This window comes from Pavona decussata, unplaced genomic scaffold, assembly GCF_977016875.1.
Source record: "Pavona decussata unplaced genomic scaffold, jaPavDecu1.1 SCAFFOLD_87, whole genome shotgun sequence".
NCBI classification, from domain to species: domain Eukaryota; kingdom Metazoa; phylum Cnidaria; class Anthozoa; order Scleractinia; family Agariciidae; genus Pavona; species Pavona decussata.
Genome location: NW_028145504.1, coordinates 4,957,501 through 4,979,224, shown reverse-complemented (window position 1 = coordinate 4,979,224; position 21,724 = coordinate 4,957,501). Strand labels below are relative to the sequence as shown.

At 38.3% G+C, this 21,724-nt stretch overlaps 1 protein-coding gene across 1 annotated transcript in view; it reads left to right on the top strand.

Moving 5' to 3' along the window:
- Window positions 1-1,836: 1,836 nt before the first annotated feature.
- LOC146474961 (adhesion G protein-coupled receptor L1-like) overlaps window positions 1,837-21,724 on the top strand; it is a 20,840-nt gene continuing 952 nt past the window's right edge. Inside the window, exons 1-24 of the mRNA XM_085116700.1 lie at window positions 1,837-2,104; window positions 2,513-2,589; window positions 2,665-2,710; window positions 4,646-4,938; window positions 5,967-6,102; window positions 6,787-7,035; window positions 8,019-8,053; window positions 8,268-8,636; window positions 9,233-9,301; window positions 9,951-10,071; window positions 11,523-11,681; window positions 12,338-12,428; window positions 13,207-13,309; window positions 14,099-14,151; window positions 15,047-15,176; window positions 15,588-15,691; window positions 15,955-16,060; window positions 16,878-17,037; window positions 17,717-17,783; window positions 18,038-18,104; window positions 18,330-18,415; window positions 19,466-19,592; window positions 20,146-20,187; window positions 21,194-21,313. Coding sequence (XP_084972826.1) covers window positions 2,092-2,104; window positions 2,513-2,589; window positions 2,665-2,710; window positions 4,646-4,938; window positions 5,967-6,102; window positions 6,787-7,035; window positions 8,019-8,053; window positions 8,268-8,636; window positions 9,233-9,301; window positions 9,951-10,071; window positions 11,523-11,681; window positions 12,338-12,428; window positions 13,207-13,309; window positions 14,099-14,151; window positions 15,047-15,176; window positions 15,588-15,691; window positions 15,955-16,060; window positions 16,878-17,037; window positions 17,717-17,783; window positions 18,038-18,104; window positions 18,330-18,415; window positions 19,466-19,592; window positions 20,146-20,187; window positions 21,194-21,313 — 2,823 coding nt within the window. The 5' untranslated portion in view covers window positions 1,837-2,091. The remainder of the gene's footprint in view (window positions 2,105-2,512; window positions 2,590-2,664; window positions 2,711-4,645; window positions 4,939-5,966; window positions 6,103-6,786; window positions 7,036-8,018; window positions 8,054-8,267; window positions 8,637-9,232; window positions 9,302-9,950; window positions 10,072-11,522; window positions 11,682-12,337; window positions 12,429-13,206; window positions 13,310-14,098; window positions 14,152-15,046; window positions 15,177-15,587; window positions 15,692-15,954; window positions 16,061-16,877; window positions 17,038-17,716; window positions 17,784-18,037; window positions 18,105-18,329; window positions 18,416-19,465; window positions 19,593-20,145; window positions 20,188-21,193; window positions 21,314-21,724) is intronic.

The window sequence follows — 21,724 nt, the reverse complement described above, 5'->3', positions numbered from 1 at the left end:
ACTTGCCAACAGGTAATAAAGCACTGCTCCCTACTTGGCCCGTAAACTAATGGGACAGTTCTTACTTTTACTAACTGCACTGGAGAAAATGAAGTATATCCTTTACCAACTGCGCTTTCAAGTTGTAAAATGCTTGCGGAAAATAAAACTGCAGTCTAAGCTCTTGGCATGCCCAGCTTTTAACAAGTTTGTGTGCACGCAGTCACCCTTTTGACGTCAAAAAACACACTTACGCGCAATTGCAAGGACTTTTAATCTTTTAAAAGTAGCCAGTGCACCATAGAAATACGGAAGTGTGACGTTATTTAGGGAAGGAAGCTGCCAACACGAGTTTACCAACCCTAGTTTGCCAGAAATACCAAACATTTCAAAATAGTGACTTTACAGTTGTGGTCAATATTGGGAGGACAGTAGTATAGTTCTTATACGCCGTGGCACCAAGCAAATCCCGTTTTATTATCAGGAAAATTGTACACAAGACCGTATAAATTAGCCATTTCACTACCAAGAGTCATTTTTCCCAAGGTTTCTCTTTGTTGATTGAAGCTTTTCAAGTACACCCATAACATTGATAAACTCAGAAGTTTTAATTGACAGTAATTTACAGCGTTGTGCATATGTAGAGTCACATTCGCTAAAACGACGCAGTGACGGGGTGAAAATCAGTGTAAAATGTCGGATTTATCCACTCAGCGAGATTGTTTGATTACGTTACCGTTGACAAAAAAAACTGGAAGATGCAAGATTATTCAGTTTTGTTTGGTATTTTGACTTACAGGCGCTCGCTTTATTTTAGGCGCGGTTACCTGTACAAACTTGATTTTGGACGGTGGATTTTAAAAAGCCACCAACGAAATAAAAAATGTCTCAATTAGACTGAACTCTTGACCAGAAAAAAAGTGCAAAATTGTAGCTGTTATCTGATGATATCTTTTATGATTATCTGATATTTGAGAATATTCTTCAAACTGTGAATTGAGCGAGATTGTGAAATTTTGTTTGTATGTAGGTACAAATGATAGCTCGGAACTTCTCATTGACAGCCATGTGAACACCGAGATTCCGACCGCCAAACAAATGTCGTTTTTCAGTGAACAATACCGTTAGGTATGAAAATGTTTGAACTTGCAATTGGCAATGATTCCCTGTGCATTGAGATTTCTGTACAGCTAAATATAGCAAGGAAATAGTTTCAGGCCTCTATTAAGTTAATGGCTTTTGGGTTAGAGAGAGGTTGTCACTTTTTCTATAATGATTTTTTCAGAAAAAGCAGCTCGCATCAAATGATACCTGGATTGTTATTTGGAAAAACACTTTCTTGGACATTTTTGTATTTAATTTAAAAACACTCGCCAGAGTTTGCATGGTGTATTCTTTTCGGTTTACTGGAAAGTGTTGTAAAATAAGAATGCGAGGCGATTAATGATAGTTTTAATGCCTTCAGAGAAGATTTCTCAGACAGGTGCATGCCAAATAAGATTATATCTGCAGAAAAGGCCCAAAGAAAAAGGAAGCACTAAGCTGTGTTTTGAATTGAATTTACTACCTACATAAGCATTTAATTTCAGAGAGCTTATAAGCTTCTATACGAAACTTTTAATTCACATTAAGTTCAGACAAAATAAACACAAATTATCTCTTTCCTGCATGCCTTAAGCAAAATAGAGGAAATTCGTGGAAATTGCAATCAGAATATTTTTTGCGTTTCACTGAGACGTGCCGAAGAACTGCTATTTGGTGATTTAAGTAAACTGTATGACGTGCTTTTATGTATGACATCCTGAAAAATGACCATTCATTTGGGATTCTTCGTTCAATTTTGCAGGAATTCTGGGGAGTTTTAAATCTGGCCATGTTTGATCGGTGTTGAGACGATTAAATTTTCTGTCTGCATTAATTGAAAATAAAACTAATGCATCGCATACAGACTGTTAATTTGTACGCTTTTAAAACGTATCTGAAAAGTGCTTTGACGCCAAAGTGATTAATGTCAGTTTCTGTTATAAATTCGAAACGTATCATAAAATTCTGGGTTGTGCCTTCCTGATTGACTTACTTCTTGTTGCTTGTTTTGCAGAAAGACTGCACTTTATGGAGATTTTCGGTATGTTTTATTTTCATTACATTTCAATCGCTGCGCAGTATGTTTCAGTATAAGCCTCTGCTTATGATTTTGCCGCTTGGTTCTTGGTTGTTCAGGTGTTTGTTTTTTGTTTTTGTTTTTTAATTTTTAAATATCCACGACCAGCGATATTAGAATAGTCATAGAGCTTTACATCTGCATTCTCAATAATATGCAGTGGATGGCCGGTGTATCATATATTTTTTCCGGCCTTTCAAAGATAATAAATGATCATAACCAATAGAATGTTCCAAGTAACGAACAGTGGAAAACAAAGGGGTACCTAGAAGGCAAATCCGGAAATGCTTTGATCAAAACAAGTCTCCAATGCAGTTCCACCTGCCCTGTTCGTTATACTCCAAACAAGTTATTGTTCTGTTGAAATCTTAGAACTAATGCGGAAGAGAAGGGCAGTTATGGCTGCGACAAGATGGCTCTTGATTCTCATTTTCATCTTACGCTTTGAGGTAAGCCAATTCAACACATGGTGTGTTTATTAAAACTCTAAAACAGATAGAAAACAAATGATTTATTTTCCCTAGGAGAAAAAGGCATCGTGTAGACATGAATCAACAAAACAGCAGCAAGGTAAGAAAATGTTACGAATGTTACAATTATTATCTCTTTTGAACTTTTATTCCCAACGAAACTTCAAACTTTCAAGTTAACGGATGAGAGTTTGTAGATCATGGTCCACCCTAACCTTCTAGTCGCACGGAATCCCGTCGTAGGTGGCTAGATACAATGCCATAGTTGAAAAGAGCTTAATGAAACTCAAACGCTACGTTAAGGTTATACATAAAAGGAAGGGTGTGACTTTTAATGCTTCTGGTGTTTATAGACTAGGAAAAATATAGAAACGTTCAGGAGAAATATAAAACGGGCCAAAGGGAATGACCAGGCAGCTCTAACCATGCGAGACATGTCGCACACATATATTTGTCTCTAGCACGCGCATCCCAAGCTGGCTGTCTGTCAAAATGAAGAAAAGATTCAAACCACACGCCGTAGCTTAAATGTGAATAATGGTGACTAGAACTTCCAGTTTTAAACGTGCATTTTATTTATTTTCTGAGTGCTTCAGACATTTACGAACTGTGATTTATTCACGCTCTTTCTGTTCGCCCTATGCAAACCGAGAGTGAGGTAGGGGAATAGCTCCAGAAAAAAATACCCGATGATAGAATTTTTAAAGGCAAAACAGGTTTTGTTTTTTTTTTTTCTCTTAAACTCCTTTAAAAAACGTGAGCGGAATCACGAGACGAGAAGTGCCGACAGGTGAGCGTATCATGCACGCCGTCTCTCCCCAATCTTACTCCGTCATTTCTCGCTTGCTACAGACCGTTCTTTTGGACAGCGCTCTTGCTCGTACAAACGCCAAAATACTACTGTTTTGCAGTCTAATGTCTTCGACTGGCACTGATAAATCTTCGAATATTCCATATGACTCCATCTGGAACAACGTGATGAGGCATGAATGCATTATCATGGATTAACTACGAGCTTATTTCAGAAAACAGCTGCGCTTTGTATATAAATGTAAAAACCGCCTTCTGCATTTCAACGAGTGAAAGCTTATAATTTAAGGACGGTACCTACATAAGACAGAAGTATTTCTGCGCGTTATAAGTATGCGGAAAAATCATATCCTAGTAAGGACAGAAGTTTACTTGAATGATAACGAGCAATATTACAGACCTATAGTGTTCCGTGCACTGTAAGTAAATGTCGCGAGACCAATGGCCATTCTACAAACTTAAATGGGAAACTAATAGGTTCCATAGATGATATATTTATTGTTTGCCAGTTTTTCTCCTCATAAAACTAGCTACGTTGTCTGTCATTTATTCCCTTTTCTTGCTGCACTTAAGATAATGGAAGCTTATCGTAAACAAATAAACTCGGAGTGAAGGAAACTGGGGGTAGCCGCGCAATGGCCTCCTTCCGAATACCCAGACACCCAGGAACAAATTTTGTTGAAGTACTGGTTAGAGGAATTAAGACATCAAAGACTATTTGTAAGCAAATATTTGCTTCCTTTACGAAAATGTAAATATATGTAACAAACAAGAGAAACCGCCGCCCCCAACGCCACTGAAAAACAGTCAAACAAAGAAGCAAAGCAAAACAGCAGAAAAAGACAGTCGTTGCAATCGTTCAATATGCGAATAAAGGCCAGCTAGCAATTCCTTAAAACCAACAAATTTTAGCTGGTAAATTCAGGGAATATAATTCCTGTTCTGCAACTTCAATTTTCAGTTAAAGCATTTGAACAGATCACTCTGCATTAGCTTGCATAAATATGTATTTAAAAGAGCAAAAAAAACGATCTGGGGACACAGGAGACATAATATTTTACTTAAATTTTCACGTTGGATGTCAGTCAGTTTTTGTGCTTTGATAGGTTAAGAAAATACTGTAGTTCTAATAGAGTTTTCGGTAAAATAATTTTTTGCATCTAGTATAATCGTGTTTATTTCGTCAATCGACAGAGCATGTATTATTTGTTTTTATTACGTACAGATCTCTTTTGGTGCGAATCCAGTCACTTTGGACCCAACAGCTCAATCATAGCGGATTGGGAGGTGACGCTTGGTTTCAAGAACAAAAGATGGTCCCAAAATCAGACACTTCTGTGCTCAATGTCTTCATCCTCGGACCGAATGTATCTCGAGATAAAATTCAAACGTTTCTATGATGTGTGTGCGGTGTCTGTGTGGACAAATGCTTCAAATCTTACAGATACAAACTTCAGGATACAATACTCCAAGTATGGAAAGTTTTGGTTCCATTATATGGAAATGGGTCAAGTTAAGGTACGGAACATTCTTGGTGGCCAACAGAATTTAGATTTTTAAATATTCCTTTCAAGTAATGCTTCGACTTAAGAAGAAGTATGGTAAATTTTGACTCCGGTCATGAAATAAGAAGGCTGTAGTCAGTTCATTGTGTTAAAATCGTGAGACAAAGACGAAAAACAGTGTTGAGGAGGCGTGTAGCAATGAACCTGGTAAATGAACAATGAAGCTTGTTGGCTAGAAGCTCGTTTGACCACCGTGTTTGGAAAGCTACGGAGGGTCCGTCGGTTACTCAGTTTTTCTCTTTTTCCCACACCCCCGATAGTTGTGTAAAAATAATAATAAAACATTATTACTTCTGACGCGCAAATTTCATTGAAATATGATCCAATGATATAAGCGTAACAACATTTTAAAGGGTACAAACTAAAAGAATAAACTATGGTGAAATTTTGTGTACCACATCTTTGTAATTTCAACTAATGTTCATAGTTTTCGGCTTCAAGTGCCACTGATTTTCGATGATAAATCTCTCTCACCGATCAGGGAGTAACAGTGAACTGAACTAGATTTGTTTTTTCAATGCTTCAGGGTGCGAAATTAATAGTAATCGTTGGCCACCAAAGTAAGTCGTTTTTAGTGTATCCAGCGAATGTGGATTGTCACTTCGTTCTGTACTCACAACTGCCTTTTTTGTTTGTTTGTTTGTTTGTTTGTTTGTTTGTTTGTTCAACCAGTTCCAATTCTGTGCCAATAGGCCTGAGTAAGTCAATGAAACAATAATCATGTCAGAAATGAATGAAAATCTGTTAAAGTGTGCCTCGTTTAAAAAAAAACTCTCCAAGAACGAACACCCTAAATGATGACGAGCTGTTTTCATGGTCCATTTTCAAACAAACGTCATTTGACGAAGTCAAAGAAATCCCTAACATTCACGGTTGTCAAGATTTCATAAGACCCTGCTTTCCAGATACTAGAATTCAATAAGGCTAATACCAATATGAGTGAAGATCTTACAAGTTTGACTTTCATCCTTCACAACTCAGGATTTTCAAGGGGTAAAAGACAACAGTGGCCTTTCCTTACACAACATTCAACTAACAACAAACGGTATTCGCTTCCTTCCTGTCAACTGGGAAAAGAGAACATGTCTTCAATTCGCCATACATGGACACGTTGCCTGTAAGTGTTTTGTTCCTGTTTTAAAGATGTTGGTATAAGGGGGTTTTGACTAATCTATCAACTCAGGAATTACTTTGGCTTAGCCTTTGAAGAGGCTAACAAAAAACCGTCGTTCCAACAGCATTGTTTTCTGTCGAGTAATGCAAGGAATGCTTCGTTCCTTGCAATAATAGCTGGTGGGACTTGTTGCGCCCCACCATCCTTAACTTTAAAAAAGCATTGTAGCTTGGAAATGTTTCGTGCATCGTTGAAAACTGTTTTCTTTGAGCTTGCCAAAATTAAATGATGCCCTCAAATGACGTAACAACTACGTCATGATTTCTGAGCAGCCGCAATGTTTCATCCACCATGTCGGATTCCTCGGTTTGTCTCGGCAAAATCATAGAAAACTGTCACAATTTACTTAAATAACACTTTTGAAAAATGTTCGCATCAAAATGTGGTAACCAAGGAAACATCAAAATCCATCAATAATGGCATGCCACAACCAAATTAGTCCAGATTCAGTCGATAAACCTGACTCCGTTAGTAGGACAATTAAGGCGATCAAGGAGCAAAAATTAGTTCACTTGGAATAAGGACCATATGATAGTGTTTCCATATATCTTTAATTTTTAGTTAATTTTATCGCAAATATTAAATAATGTCTGTAGTCAATGATTTACATTAATTTTTTGTAAACAGGTTGTAGTGATTCCCAAAGAAGAATGGATCTGTGGTGCAATAGAACACTATCATATAGGAACCCGCCCACATCGGGATGCTCCGGTGAACTCAGAGCGAGATATGACAGAAATGAGAAAGTACCATGGAAGTTGTGGCGATGTTACTATGAAACAGCCTTGACCCCAGATTTGAGCGGCTATGATGACAAGTTGAAGAGTTCATGTTACTTTACCAGGAATCTAGAGCTGAAACAAGTTTTAAAAAGTTGTAAGAATTTAAATGCACTATTGGTGTACGGGAAAGTGTGGGAAGTTTTTTATGTTTGTCTCCCTGTAAATAACCTTTTCTGGTTGAGTTAGTCTCTGCTATTGAAGAGGTACTTGTCACCTGTCTAGGCTCTAGGACGGAATGGGCATTAAATCCCATAATTTTTTTTCATTAGCTTTATGTGAATTCATGGCCCAATCCCAGCATCAGTTTATCTCCAACCCGTCCATTTACCGAGACTGAATTCCTATAAAGCCACGAACACCAGCAGCTACCCGCGGGAAATGACAGTTGTTTTACACGACCTCAAGCCGAGGGATGTCCAGCGTCTTCACAGTGACAGAGGCGCGCCTTTCTATTAATGAGCAAAGCCCGTTCGATCTGTCACGGTTTTCTGAACATTTTCTTTTTTAACTAGTATAGCTGAGTTCGAGGAAATCGTTAGGTGATATGTAGACTGGAGCTAACCCTGAAGGACCTCCATCTAGAGCGTGTAGTATATTCCTAGTCAGCCTTTGCTGAAGAAACTGGATCAAACGTTAGCAGTTATTGAGAACCCCTAGGCGCTTAAAGACCTGCATACCTTTAAGCTTAAGAAACGTAAAGCCATTGCAGCCAGAACAAAACATTTGATTCTGGGCATATCACGATGTCGAGCACCAAGACCACAGTTGATAAGTTGTGAAATTCTTCCAAAAAAAGGTATAAACCATAGATAGGATAGGATAGGATAGGATAGTATAGTAATAATAATAATAATAATAATAATAATAATAATAATAATAATAATAATAATAACAATCTTTATACAGGGAGCCCACATCACGAAAGTGATATTCAGTGGGGCCCTGATAGGATAGGATAGGATAGGATAGGATAGGATAGGATAGGATAGGATAGGATAGGATAGGGTAGGATGACTTATGTCTGTTAAGAAGCATTAATTACATATATTTCACTTTTGTCTTCCTCCATTTTCAAAGGTTCGAAAAACTACACGACGGAGAAGTGCCCCATGGTAAGTCATTCAATCAGTTTGAGAGCCAATATTAAATTTTTCTAAAGCTTAGTGATACAATTTTGTTTGCGACATCCGTAACAGAACTGGAATGTATGTTTTGATATCAATAGACGATTGTCCTCTGTCATTATTTAGCCTACAAATTACGTACTGCTTTTTCATGTCCACATGTCTTGTTTCATATCTAACCAAACGTTGTATTCATTTTCAGATTAAAGAAAGTCGAAACAACAAAAGTGTGAATTCGAACTTCTCAGAAGCCCCCACAAACTTAAGCAAAGTAACAAATAAGATTACTGAACTGTTATCGAACGGAAAAACAAGCGTGGATGTCAACATCTCAGAGGCCCTCACAAACTTGAGCAGGGTAAAGGAGAAGACTAATGAACCGTTGTCGAACAAGAGAAACATGAATTTGGGCCTCTCAGAAGCTCTTGCAAACTTGAACAGGGTGAAAGAGAAAACAACTCAACCTTTGTTGTCATGTGACATTCTTCAGATCATTAATGTCCTTGAAAACATATCGCCAGAGAGGGTCCTTGAAAATGCGACTCAACATCACAGAGACCAGTTTGCAAAGGTACATTAACATGAGCAGTAGTTTCAATTGATTCGATTGAGTGACGACCAAAAGGATTTTCTTTCGCTGAGATCCGTATTATTTTAGATTCGCAGCACGCTTCTAACCATTTATAACAATCTTATTGTGTTTCCTTTATTTGAATCAACCAGACATGACTGAAAAACCCAAACCAAAACTTTCCCAACCTTTGCCACCAGTTCAGAAATCGGAGAATTAAGTACACTCTGCGGTGTAAATTTAAGCGTTGGTATCCGACCGAGCTGCAAGGCCAGATGAGAGGTGGTCGTTCGCAGTTTAGATGGTTTACCTCATTTGAAACAATTCCTCACAAGGGCAATGCTCAGAACGAATTTTTAAAAGTGGTTTCCTTCCAGCTGTTAAATTTGTACCACAGAGTTATTTCTCTGATTTCTCAGTTGTATAACTAATACTGCTCAGCTTAGCTTTTCATGTAACCTCGCCACCAGTTCTATGATATGCCGTTTGAGTATACTTTCATTGGTGCATGAGATGTGGCCGGTAAAGTGGTTTTGGTTTCATCACAGTAATCTTTCGCCTTAGATTCTTACCACTTTATACTGCCTTTACTTTAGCATTTCTTGGAAGTGTCGAGTGCATTATTGAATGAAAGCAACGTTCCAACTTGGACAAGTGCTTTTTCGGTGAGTGCCTAAAAACGTTTTTACAATTTAAGATCATCCGACATGCAGTACCACGTGACATTTGGTATATATTGAGGAAAATTTGGACCGATGACTAGCTTATACATTTTGAACGCATAACATTCCGGTCACCAACATGAAGTTTCATTTCTCTTAATTGGTCTTTCTCTTGTGCGACGTCTCTATCTACTTAAAAAATACGGAATCCAGAACAGTTGACACAGATTTGTTGCTAGAAAACTGATTATTGACTGAATATATTACCCAACTGCATACATGTACATAAACGCCATAGCCTCAGCTTGGATGTCATGCTCTTTATCAATGCTGTTGGACTAACAACATGTGTAAACTTAGTTGTACCAGTTTAGTTTTCTTATTAAATAGCGGGCCGAAAAGACCTTCATGTCTACAAAAGGAATGATAATGAAAGACATTATCCTGCATGGTTAGGCTGTATACTATACTGTGTGGTGTTGCATCGTTTTTACAGTAAATCTTTGTAGTTGTCGTCGTCATTGATGTTGTTGTTCTTGCTGTTCTTGTTGTAATTCCAATTTATTTTGACTTTCCTCCCCAGTCAGCCAAATTTGTCATATACCTCTCAAAACTAAAGGCACAATTTGACGATAATTTTGCTCGTTTTCAGAATTCTTCAATTTTGAGTCGTTTGTTGAAGGTTGTAGAGGACTTTGGTGAGGCGTTTACCAAATACCTTGAGTGTGATAATAAAAATGAAAATGGGAAAGCATTTTCATTCTTCAACATCAGTAAGGCAATATTTCAATTAATCTATTTGATATTAACTTTATTTAAGCTGAGATTTAATTGTGAATCCCTTAGACTGAGTGAGTGGACACATTCTACCTCCTTTCGTAATCTCAAGAATACAAGATGCCCGGCTAATGGCATTAACACGAAATGCTTAATGTAGCCCCAATTATTCCCCATTGTATGTTTCGCAGATATTTAAAAACTATCCTCCCTTGGCAATTGAAATAATTGTCTGAATGGTTTTATTCAGATATATTGCGTGATACTTATCGTTGTGTTACTAGGAATCATACCAGAAAAAACTCTGCAATAACGTCATGACCCTGCTGAACTGGTCTGGCCTCCTCTAGCTCTAGCTCTGATCCTTCGCGTTGATTATTCGATCTGCTTTTGAAAGCGGAATTTCGTCGCTGTAAACTCTCCCAATTTCCACTGTTTCAACTGTCGAGTACTACCTAGAAGTTGTTATTTCGATTTACCGCTTGAAAAAGGTTTGTTTTCTCCCTAAAAACGGCAGATCAGAGTCTTAAATTCATACATGTGGCCACCATTGAACAAAAACAACTTTTCGAAATGATGACTTGCTTTGAGGTCACACAAGTAGAGATAGTGGGTCCCCTCCCTCGTGATATACGCTCCGATAATGGATTTTGATTGGGCCGCTTCTGTTAAAGACAATCAGAACAATAGATCCCTTCTGGGAGAGGGCAGAATTTAATGTAGGTTTAATGAATAAGTCAAATGATGATTTGACGTCACACAGGAAGGGATGAGTGGGTCCCCTCTCTCGTGATATGTGCCCGAATAATAGATTTTTGATTGGCCTGCTTTTGTTAAGGACAATCAGAACAATACATCCCGACTAGGGGAGGACATATTTTAATGCATAAATTTATGTGCCGATTTGTGGCTACGACGAAGAAAAAAAAAAGATACCCGACCGAAACCTAGACACGGCCTGCCCTGCGGGCATTCCGCGTAATTAAAGCTGTAACAATTGAACTAAAAGGGTGTGTATTATGTAATATGAGGAAATTAGGTCATAACTTTTACATGCCGCCATCTTGGTTTTCCCAATTTCTCCAAAACCTCAGAAAACCATTCAAACTGACTCAAGAATAATCGGAACCAATAAAGAAATACTAAAATTGTATAAAATGTAAACGTTACATACAACTATATATTAACTTGAAATTGTTCATAAAGTTCCAAAAAGGGGCTGTCAGTATTGTTGTCATGGAAACTTGAATACGAAAAACAATGAAATGCCATTCCAAATTTTCTCTGATAAATTTTAGGGTAAATCACCAAGTTTGGTGAAGTTTACTTCAGTAGTGTTGCTTTAGTACTGTAACCACAACTGTTAATATTCGACCATGACCAGTTGACTATGACTATGACTACGGGTATGACCTTGACTGTGATTATGATTTTTTTTTTTTCGCAGAGTTCATAGCCAAGTCATGTGTCAACAGAAGTGCCTTTCCACTGAAGCTGTTTTCAAGCCAAGGATGCCCCAGTTTAGATGATAGTCCAGTTCCTGGTAACTGCAAATCATGGAGCGGTGTCGTGGATAGTGCCACGCTTTCTGGATCACTGTTAGACGGTAAATTAGGTGTTTCGCCAATTTGTTTTAGAAAAAAACCTTGGAATTTGACCAAGGCTTTTATCGTTGACCCTTTGAACTGTGTGAAAATAGGTGTAGCTTATTTTGAAGCAACAGGGCCCGTTAACTTCATTTAACCAAAATGTCTTCCATTAATTGTGAAAAAACTCGGTTGTAGCGTCAGCTGACATTACACTCCCCATGAACTAACAAAGATTATAGCTTGTTGTATCCAAGCAAACAAATTTAATATCCTCAAAATTACAAGACAACCTACAACATAGAACCTACACACACAAGTGTCATAATCTGTTTACGCTTCGCTTTAAATACCGTCTTGAGATTAGCATACGTAATTACATTCTCACAACTATTCGACAAGTCATGACATTCTTACAAGTATGCCAAGTACGCTTGACCGCTATGCGAACAGAACTCTTTCTATGAGTACATTTAAATGGCGTCGTATCTTTGCAATAAAGTACAGTCTAATTTTGTATTGATCGTCTTTCAGTTCTTTAAATAGGCACTTCCTCTCCAAACTCTTCAGTGTCTGCAGTACAGTTCCCTATAGTACAATAGAGTTCTCTACAGGCTAAGGTTCTGATGCACATGATTTGTAAATTTGACACTTTGATAACGTCCTTTCCACACAGAGCGCCAGCAGTATCGAGTGTCATTTATTTCTTACAAAAATGCCCACAGATTATTTCCCCTTGAGCCAACACGAGGAAATACCATTTTAAGGTAAGAGCCGCCCTTAGAATTGCCCTTTCGATGATGTTGATGAGGGTCTAACTGGCTGCTTGACTAACCACCCTACAGCTCGTTTACCACTGTCTGACTGCTTGCCTATCTGCCTGCCTGCCTGGCTGACTGACCGACAGACTGAATCCCTGACTGACTGAATAAATGAGCTGCCTTACTGCCTTACCTTGTTTACTGATTGACTGACTGACTGACCGACTGACTAACTTACTAATTTACTTACTTATTGTATGAGGCTGTGGTTAAATTACTAACTTTCCGACCTTGTGCTAGCTCAATTACCTTACTGCCTTATTGAGAAACGGAGTGGCTAGACAACTGCCTGACTAGACTACTGACTAACTTACTGACTGACTTTCTTACACGAGCGACACACTAGGCGATTAATGACTGTGTGACTACTGGATAAGTAACTGACTGACTGACTGACTGAATGAGTGAATGAATGAATGAATGAATGAATGAATGAATGAATGAATGAATGAATGAATGAATGAATGAATGAATGAATGAATGAATGAATTAATTAATTAATTAATTAATTAATTAATTAATCACTGGAAGTGTTGACTTGCTGACTCACTCATTCATTCATCCACTGATTTGGACTGACTGGTTCACTGTTGGCTGATAGACCACTTACACGTTAACGGACAGTCAATCGATGAATCATTGATCGATTATTTGATTCATTTCTTCACCCACCCTGAATCCATTCACTTATTCATTCGATCATTGATTTTCTTTTTGTATCTAGGTCAGCAAAGGTGGACAGCCGCATTCTGTCTTTAAACATAAATTCTGATGGATTAATTGTTAAAGGAAATCCCGTGAATGTAACCTTGAGACCATTTTCTGTTGTAAGTAAAACTTTCATTAATTTGTTTGTGATCTGACGTGCCTGGCCGGATATCGTAATATGACCACGACAGCGATAAGATTAACAGTGTACACTCGTGACGCAATAACTACACATTATGACGTCATCGTCTCTCGTTTTGGACCTCAAAGTAAACAACTCGGACGTGCTATTTATACTCCAGGTATCATGCATAGCTATAGTCAACTTTTTGCATTGTCATAGCTTTTCAGTCGAGGGCCCCAGAGGACGAAAAAAGCCCGCTCTCGACAGAGTTAAGCCAAATAAATACGGTATACTCATTTGCTAGGTTTTTTATAATTCTTTACCCAGTCAGCATCTTATGCCTGGCGCCGGTTATCATTTTACGACTGTTCAAGCTCGTACGATTTTTTTAATAAAAAAATAAGTTTGTCAAAGTTTGGATATTGGTGGTAAAATTAAAATTTTATTTTCTATTAGTTTCAGCCACTTAATGTCCGTTGTTGGACGTAGGCCTTCCCAATTGACCTCCACTGGACCACGTTTTACGCGACACGGTGCCAGGGCCTTAGGAAACTATCTAAGTCGCCCCTACATCTCGTCCTTGATCTTCCTTGGTTCCTTGTGTGTCCCCGGGACGTCCAGAACGTAATTCGGGTTGTCCAACGGTTATCTGTTCTTCTCGCTACATGACCATCCCAATTCCATTTGAGTTCGCTTATCATTTCCATGATATCTCGTACTTTGGTTTTTTCACGTATCCATTGAGCTGTTTTATGATCTCGCCATGTATCTTTATTTTCTATAGAATGCACTAAATGAGCAAAATTTTTACTGTGGATTTTGGAACTTCAGTGCTTCGTAAGTAAATAATAAGTTGTTAACATTAAGTAATTTATTTAGTTAGTTACTTATTTGTTTAGTCACTGCTTACTTGCCTATCCGCAATCAACTCTCTAAAGCGGACGCCCTCTGGAACAGTCCTATCACCTTACAAACTTAAAGAAAACAAAGTTAGAGGAAAGTAATTTAAATTCGGCTTGTACGAATATTCAAATAGCAGCTATTTATTACTTTATTATTTGGCAATACTTGTTTTTTCATTTATGTATTCACTTATTCACCTGCTTGCTTACTTATCTGCAGTGAATTCTCTCTAAAGCTGACATACTTAGTAAGGTGTCCGCCTTAAAGAAAGCAAAGTTAGAGAAAACAAGTGAAATTTGGCTGGTACAAGCAAGTCTGATGGTGCCCCACTATTGTGGTGTCTGCCTTCAGAGAGTCTACTCTTTACAGTGCCAAAATTACCTTATCGATTAGCCTTCAATTAACTCTGTTGTTTCACTCCTCACCGACGAAGCACGACAGGTTCTTTACAAACTAACCTTCCTATCCACTCTATTATTTTATTGAGTGGTTCATTTGATAAAGATTATTGTAACACTGATTGACTGATATTATTTTATTGAGCGGTTCATTTGATAAAGATTATTGTAACACTGATTGATTGATTGATTGATTGATTGATTGGTTGGTTGGTTGATTGGTTGATTGATTGATTGATTGATTGATTGATTGATTGATTGATTGATTGATTGATTGATTGATTGATTGATTAATTAATTGATTGATTAATTGATTGATTGATTGATTCACTCATTCATTCATTCATTCATTCATTCATTCATTCCTTTATTTATTTATTTATTTATTTATTTATTATTTATTGATCACTTGCTTCCGCTGTCATTGCTAGAGGGACAGTAAACGGAGCCTGGTCAACAGACGGATGTACAGTGCTGTCAATCAACACGTTGCAAGTCACGTGCCAGTGTGACCATCTCACAAACTTTGCTCTTCTCCTCCGAATAGATCCAGACTCTGCCGTAAGTTCAAGACATGGAATAAAAAATTGTCGGTAATTTAAGGGAGAGTGGGGTTCGTTTGAATGCTGTCTTTGTTACGTTTTATAAAAAGTGATTAATTATAGGAACATTTAAAGCAGATATTTCCGAATGATCGTACGACGATATCGGAAGATACTAGATATGACCAACGCAACGCGCGCGCGCAACGCATAAACAAAAGCCACCGGAGGGCTTTCGAGAGTCGGTTCCAGATTTTGGAAGATGTTTCAGGTCTTTCGAGTTTTCCTAAAGATTACGCATAGTCTTCCGACAATTCCTGGCGAGATTCCTTTCTTAGGTTACCGCTACACGGCTGGAAGTTTTCCTTGATCTGATCGCTGTTCAATATTTCAGTTTTAACGTGTTCTGATGTATATTTATTACTTACAGAGCCAAGGTCTGCACCAGGAGATTCTAATGTGGATGACCTATCTGGGATGTTCATTGTCACTAGCCGCTGAGATTCTCTCCTTAATTGCCTTCATTCTTTTCACGTAAGTTGACGAGATTTTTCTCTTCCTTCTGCTCCACGAGCACAAAGAGTAAAAGAAAAGATCCCTTCCTTTTGCAAAAATTGTTTGAAAAGATACGTGGAATGAGTGCAAAAGATTTGTTGCAAATGCTTTGCTTGGTATGGCATGATTTTCGATTAAACGCATCCGAAGTCTGAATCAGCTCTCATCAAATTCACTCTTGGAAAAAATAATTCAATGTCAATGATATGCTTTTTCTTATTATTATTTTTTTTCCTTTTCAGGAAAAGGCTTAGAACAACAATTAAAATTCACTTCAACTTAGTAGCATGTCTGGCTGTCGGCCATTTCGTGTTTCTGGTTGGAATTGAACGAGCAACAGTTTCTTTGGTAAGAAAATCGCTTTGTTTATTTTCAAGGGGCCTCCTTCGTCGGTTTTAAAATTCTTAACTTACGACTACTTTCAAACAAAAGAAAGAAAGGATGAAATGTTCATCTTGTCACTTGTAAATGGTATAAAGAAACAAACTACTGAGTCCCGATGAGAATCGAACCATGACCTTCTGCAGATATGTCGGATGATCTAACCACTAAGCTGCTGGGAGACTGGTGACAAGCTAGTCCATTTACTTTGTTCATATGTGCTACTCATCCTGCATACTATAATAATAATAATAATAATAATAATAAGAGTCTTTATTAATTCATCTTACTGCTAGGAACAGCAATGTCGAAAGTGCCCTGCGTGGTGGTAAAGGAAGAAAGATATTAATGGTAAATTCAAAGCTCGGTAAATAAGATGAGAAAGAGGCAATATTCATCCTTCCACGTACAAAGTACACTCATATATATCAATGTAACGGCGTTTCCGCAGACCAGTCTATTTTTAGACTGAAGGTCCCACAAAGTTTCACGACTCCCTCGGTAGCCTTACTAGCCAGTCTCAAGCTTTGCAAAATTCTCATGTGAACCGGAATTCAAACTTTAACGGGAAATAGTATTCCCATGCGTATCTGAAAATAGACCGGTCTGTGAAAACGTCGTGGATGGGAGCTGTGCACCCGGCTCCGAGTAATGGGCTCCTGGTCATTGGACAATCTCGGTCCTGAAGCCAGTTAACAAAATGAGACCAATATGCCTAAGATTAAAATAGAAAATTCTTTGTTAATTACAAACCTCGTATTAAAAATTGTCTTTTGCTGCTCAGCTTCTTTGCAGGTTTGTTGCAGCCAGCCTTCATTACTTTTTCCTCGCTTCATTCATGTGGATGCTTGTGGAGGGAATCCACCTGCTATCAAGAGTGAAAACCTCTCTCCAACAACAACAACTATATGAGCTGCCATATTTAGCTTATTGTTTAACATACGGTGAGATAAACAATTTTATCAAGTAGAACGTAGAATTTGGTCATTTAGGGCGATTTTTGAATGAGTGTCGTAAAACCAAAACCAAAGAAATTACTCTGACCAATCAAAAAAGATGCCAGCAACACAATGAACCAATTAGAAATCGAAGCAAATTCATGTGACCGCGATGTCAAGCGCGGGAAAACGCGTGCAGGCAAGGCACGATTAATTTTGGTTTTGTTTCTCATTGGTTGAGAATTAGAAAAAGTAGCGCGAGTTTTGCCAACTAATCTCAGAGCGCAGTAAAGCAAAACCACGGCAAACGCCAACTGATTTCGACACTAACTGAAAATCGCTGTATAGGCCGTTCAGTCATCTTCAGTTTCAGGAGAATGCGCACATGACGATACCAGGTATCTGACATAAAATAGGGTATAGTAGAGAATTGTGAACCGCACCTCGACTCTCTTGGCACAGTGAATCAAGACTTTTACTCCTTTAATAGTGTCAAGTCTAAAATCGTCATTAAATATAACAAGAAACTGCCTTTCGATTTAAGATAAAGCAAATAGCACAGTAAATTAAAAACTCTGGTTTAAAAGGTATGCGCATCGTTTGTCACAGGAGGTTTTCTTGCAGCAAGTGACATTGAAGATGTCAATTCTAACCTAACAAGTTGTTTATTTTTTTAATTGCCAAGGACTACCACTGGCCACAGTTGGAGCGACATTTGCAGTGAAATTCAATGATTATGGGACTTCCCAACAGTAAGTCGTACTTCCTCTAAAACCAAATCATTCGTCCACCTTAATTAACACGATCAATTCTCACTTTATGTAGTATTTACGGGGCTGCTCCTCGTTCCTCTTTTTTAACAACATCTTCTTCTTCTTCTTGTCCTAGTGATTCCCGCTTTTTTCTCCCTTTGCTTTTTCTCGCTCCCCTCTCCTCCCTGATTACGGCTACTGAGAATGTACCTTTCTTCTGGATATTAACATTTTCTGTAACTATTTTGTCCCAGTTGCTGGCTATCAGTTGAGTCTGGTACAAAATGGTCGTTCATTGGACCTGTTTGCAGCGTTGTATTGGTAAGTTGCGCCTGTTTAACCGTAAACAAGCTATTTCCCAAATCTATTATTTTAGAAGTTTTCCTATATAGTGCTGTAACTGACTGTAACTATTCTTTCTTTTTGTAAAATTTGTAAAAAAGATTTACACAGAGTGAAATTTGATTTGGAAAAATATTGAGAAACAATAATTAAAGGCTCACACTCTATTGTTAAGATATTTGTAAGGCTCATCTCTCTCTGCAGGTAAATTTCTTTGTGTTGGGATTGGTTCTGGAGAGGTTGACAAGCACAGAAATATTCCGCAGAAGAAATGATTGGCAAAAGATGCGGTTTGTATAACTACAATACAATACTTTATTAGCCTTTCCCTAAGGGCTTATTAGCAATTAAGTCAGCGTTTTTACAAAGATTGTGGAATTTTTATTGATATACTATGACGAGAGACTGTTTAGCCTGTTTTATTCCTTGTATATTAATCCACTGGCTCGAATATAATAGATACAAGCAGTGAAAACCAATTAGTAGTGCGGTTGCCATTTTTTTAACTGCTCTATTAAAAGTAATCATTTAAGATGATGTGGAAACACGAGCAGCAGACCAGTGTTTCTTGTTCTCCCAATGTTCCAGGAGAGGTTTTCATTGATTCACAGAAACATGCATATGTAGACATCTTAAACCAATCTCAGACTGCGCTGACTCAACAATACCTTCCCTCCTACCTTCTTTGCTGATATGATTGTTCGCGTAGGAGCAGTATTGATACTGGTATTTCAAATATCTGCGAGGGTAGTCTTCCGGGTGAAGTATACTCATATTTTGAGTGGTTCGTCAGTGGAATTTCAAAGTACTTTCTCAAACTCGTTAATTCATGCAGCGAAAACAAAGGAAATCATTACCGCGAAGGTGGTTTCAAATATTGATAACAATTACGATAAAATTTGGTGAGCTTTTCCTTTGAATTTCTCCAAGAATTATTGATGGTTTGAAAACCTATATCAAACACTCGAAAGAGTGTTTTATCCGATTTCCAAATACCTCGAAGTTGGCTTAAAAAACTCGGCTGTGCCTCGTTTGTTCTAACCACTTCCAAGTGTTTGGAGATCGGATGAAACCGGCTATGCCTCGTGCTTGACATATTACATCACCTAAATGGTAGTAGTTATTAAAACTATCTCTAAGTGACTGATTAAAACGTCCATTTTTGATCAGTGATGTTTTCAAATCGTTGACTGTGAATCAGCTGAAATCCGTGAAGCCTAAACATTGACATTTATCATTTTACAGCCGTTTCTAACCGTCGATTCTTAGCCTAATCTCCTTCAGCCTATTTTATTACCGTTAAATTACAGATCATCTCATCTTTCTTCCTTGTTCATCAGCCTTACTGCCCGCGCATCAGTGATGATCCTACCTCTTCTCGGACTAAGCTGGTTCTTTGGACTCATAGCGGTGAATCAGGGAACTATTGTATTTCAATATCTTTTCGTTGGATTTAATTCCCTGCAAGTAAGTTATCTGACGAACGTTAAAGAATTAAGAGAAAGAAACCTTTATGGTTATTCGGTATAGAGGCCACTTGAGCAGTTTAATACAAATTGAGGCTGGAGAAAGAAAGCCTAAAAAATAGGCTTGAACAGAATTAGGACCCATTTCTTCTGCGACAATGGGGTAGTACTCCTACTCTACAGTTAGTAGGCCACTGCACTAATACCTCAGAGCTCATCCCTTCGAATGTTGCACCCTCCTCATTTTTTCAGGCTTTCGTTTTGCAACTGCTTAAGCTGCATTTATAACTTTATAACAAGCTAAGACTGAGGTTCATAAGTAGTTCATGCCCAAAGGGGGCCTTCAAATTCGTTGAAGGACCAACTCTTTCCTGATCGGGATGTTGTTTCACTAAATCCCACCTTGCTCCTGTGTTTTCTCTCTACCTAGCAGTCTGGCACAGTTTACTTCTACCTTTTCCTGGACTATTTAACGAATACCTTCCTTCAGCTGCGGGTCGGTTAGCCGATAAATAAATCTAACCTTTTTGTGTTTTCTGTTTCTTGTTCGTCAGGGAGGCTTCATCTTTCTGTTCCATTGTGCCTTTAACTCAGAGGTATCCTTCAAAATTATGTAACGCCTTAACCTTAACCAATCATAAATGTTTGAAGAGGGGCACCCGGCCCAACGGTTTATTTCGATGGATTTCTGTTCGAGAAGCCTTAATCGGCTCAGAATTCTGATTAAGTAATGTTTAAAAAACGAACAGGAGTACATTATCGGGTTTAAAACCGCGAGGCGCAGCCGAGTGGTTTTAGACCCGATAAAACACGTGCTGTGAGGTTTTGAACGGCTTCAAAAACATTCCTGGAAAAGCGTGTGTCAATAGAGTTCATGACAATTATGCTTTTGTGAACGTTGGAAATTAGCATACGTGAAAAACACCGCATACTAATGAGGAGTGTTTTATCAGCTGATAAAACACCTCATACTAATAAGGAGGAGGTTTATCGATATAAAGTCACTGCACGTGATGTATTGTCGACCATTTGATAGGTCAATGGGCTTATGAATTATTAATGAGTTTTTGAAGTTGTGAAGAAAAGCTACAGTAGGCCTGCACCTGTTCCAAGCTCTATTTTCACTGGACCCTGGTATCTTTATCTAGCAGCGCTGTTTTGTTGCTTGTCCCTTTGTTATCTCAACGAATAATGTGAGACGTTGCAGATAAATCGAAAGTGTTCTTCGGAAAAATAGCTCAAAACTTTCGGGGCAAATATGCCGTTAAAAATGCTAAAAACAGGTCAGCAAGCATGTTTGTAAATCCAAGAACAGCTCGTAAATTCGGGGAATACAATTCCCTTGCCTCGGGTCAATGACTCTGAGTTCAGCAACTCAGTTTGAAATTTGCAGCTGAAGCTTCCGAACAGATCGGCAGACTGTATATTAGCTTACCCAAATGCGCCTTTAAAAACGATCTCGGGGAACAGTCAGCGTTTTTAATTTGCGTCCTAAATTGCAGCCCTTGGTTTAAACAGCGCCAAGCTGAAAGTTCGTCCTGTTAAGAGCAAAAACTTATAATGGATCCATCTTTCATTGTGAGTTTTTAATTTGTTGCCCAGGTTCAGGCTGGCATTAGAAACATGCTGAGAAAAAGACGAGTAGTACAGGAAGTCACCAGAGCTGCAAGTAAGCGGTCTCCACTGCAAGAGAAATCGCCGCCGCAAGGCCACAGTCAGAAAGTAAGAAATCACTCGTGTTATGTTTGATTAAGTGTTGAAGTATTTAAAACTGTGGTGTCTTTGGGTGATACAATAACGGTCACTGACAAAAATACAACAAACTGTCAAACTTAAGCTATAATAAATAAGAGGCCATCGAATGTAACTGATGAATATGGATATTTCTTATTTCACTCCCAAGACTTTTAAAGGCATGGTTGATAAAGCGGGACCCCGTCTTACATCTAACTTCGCTATTACGACGACACTTTTTCGTGACCCAAATAAAAGCTTAGTTATTTTCTAATCCGAAACCCCTTTAATCCATTCGACCAAAGACCACACAAAAGTAGACTGCGAGCAGTCTCCCTTTGTTCGAAAATCCGCGGGGAACATCGCAAAAAACCGAGCGAGCACGATTTTCGAGGGGTG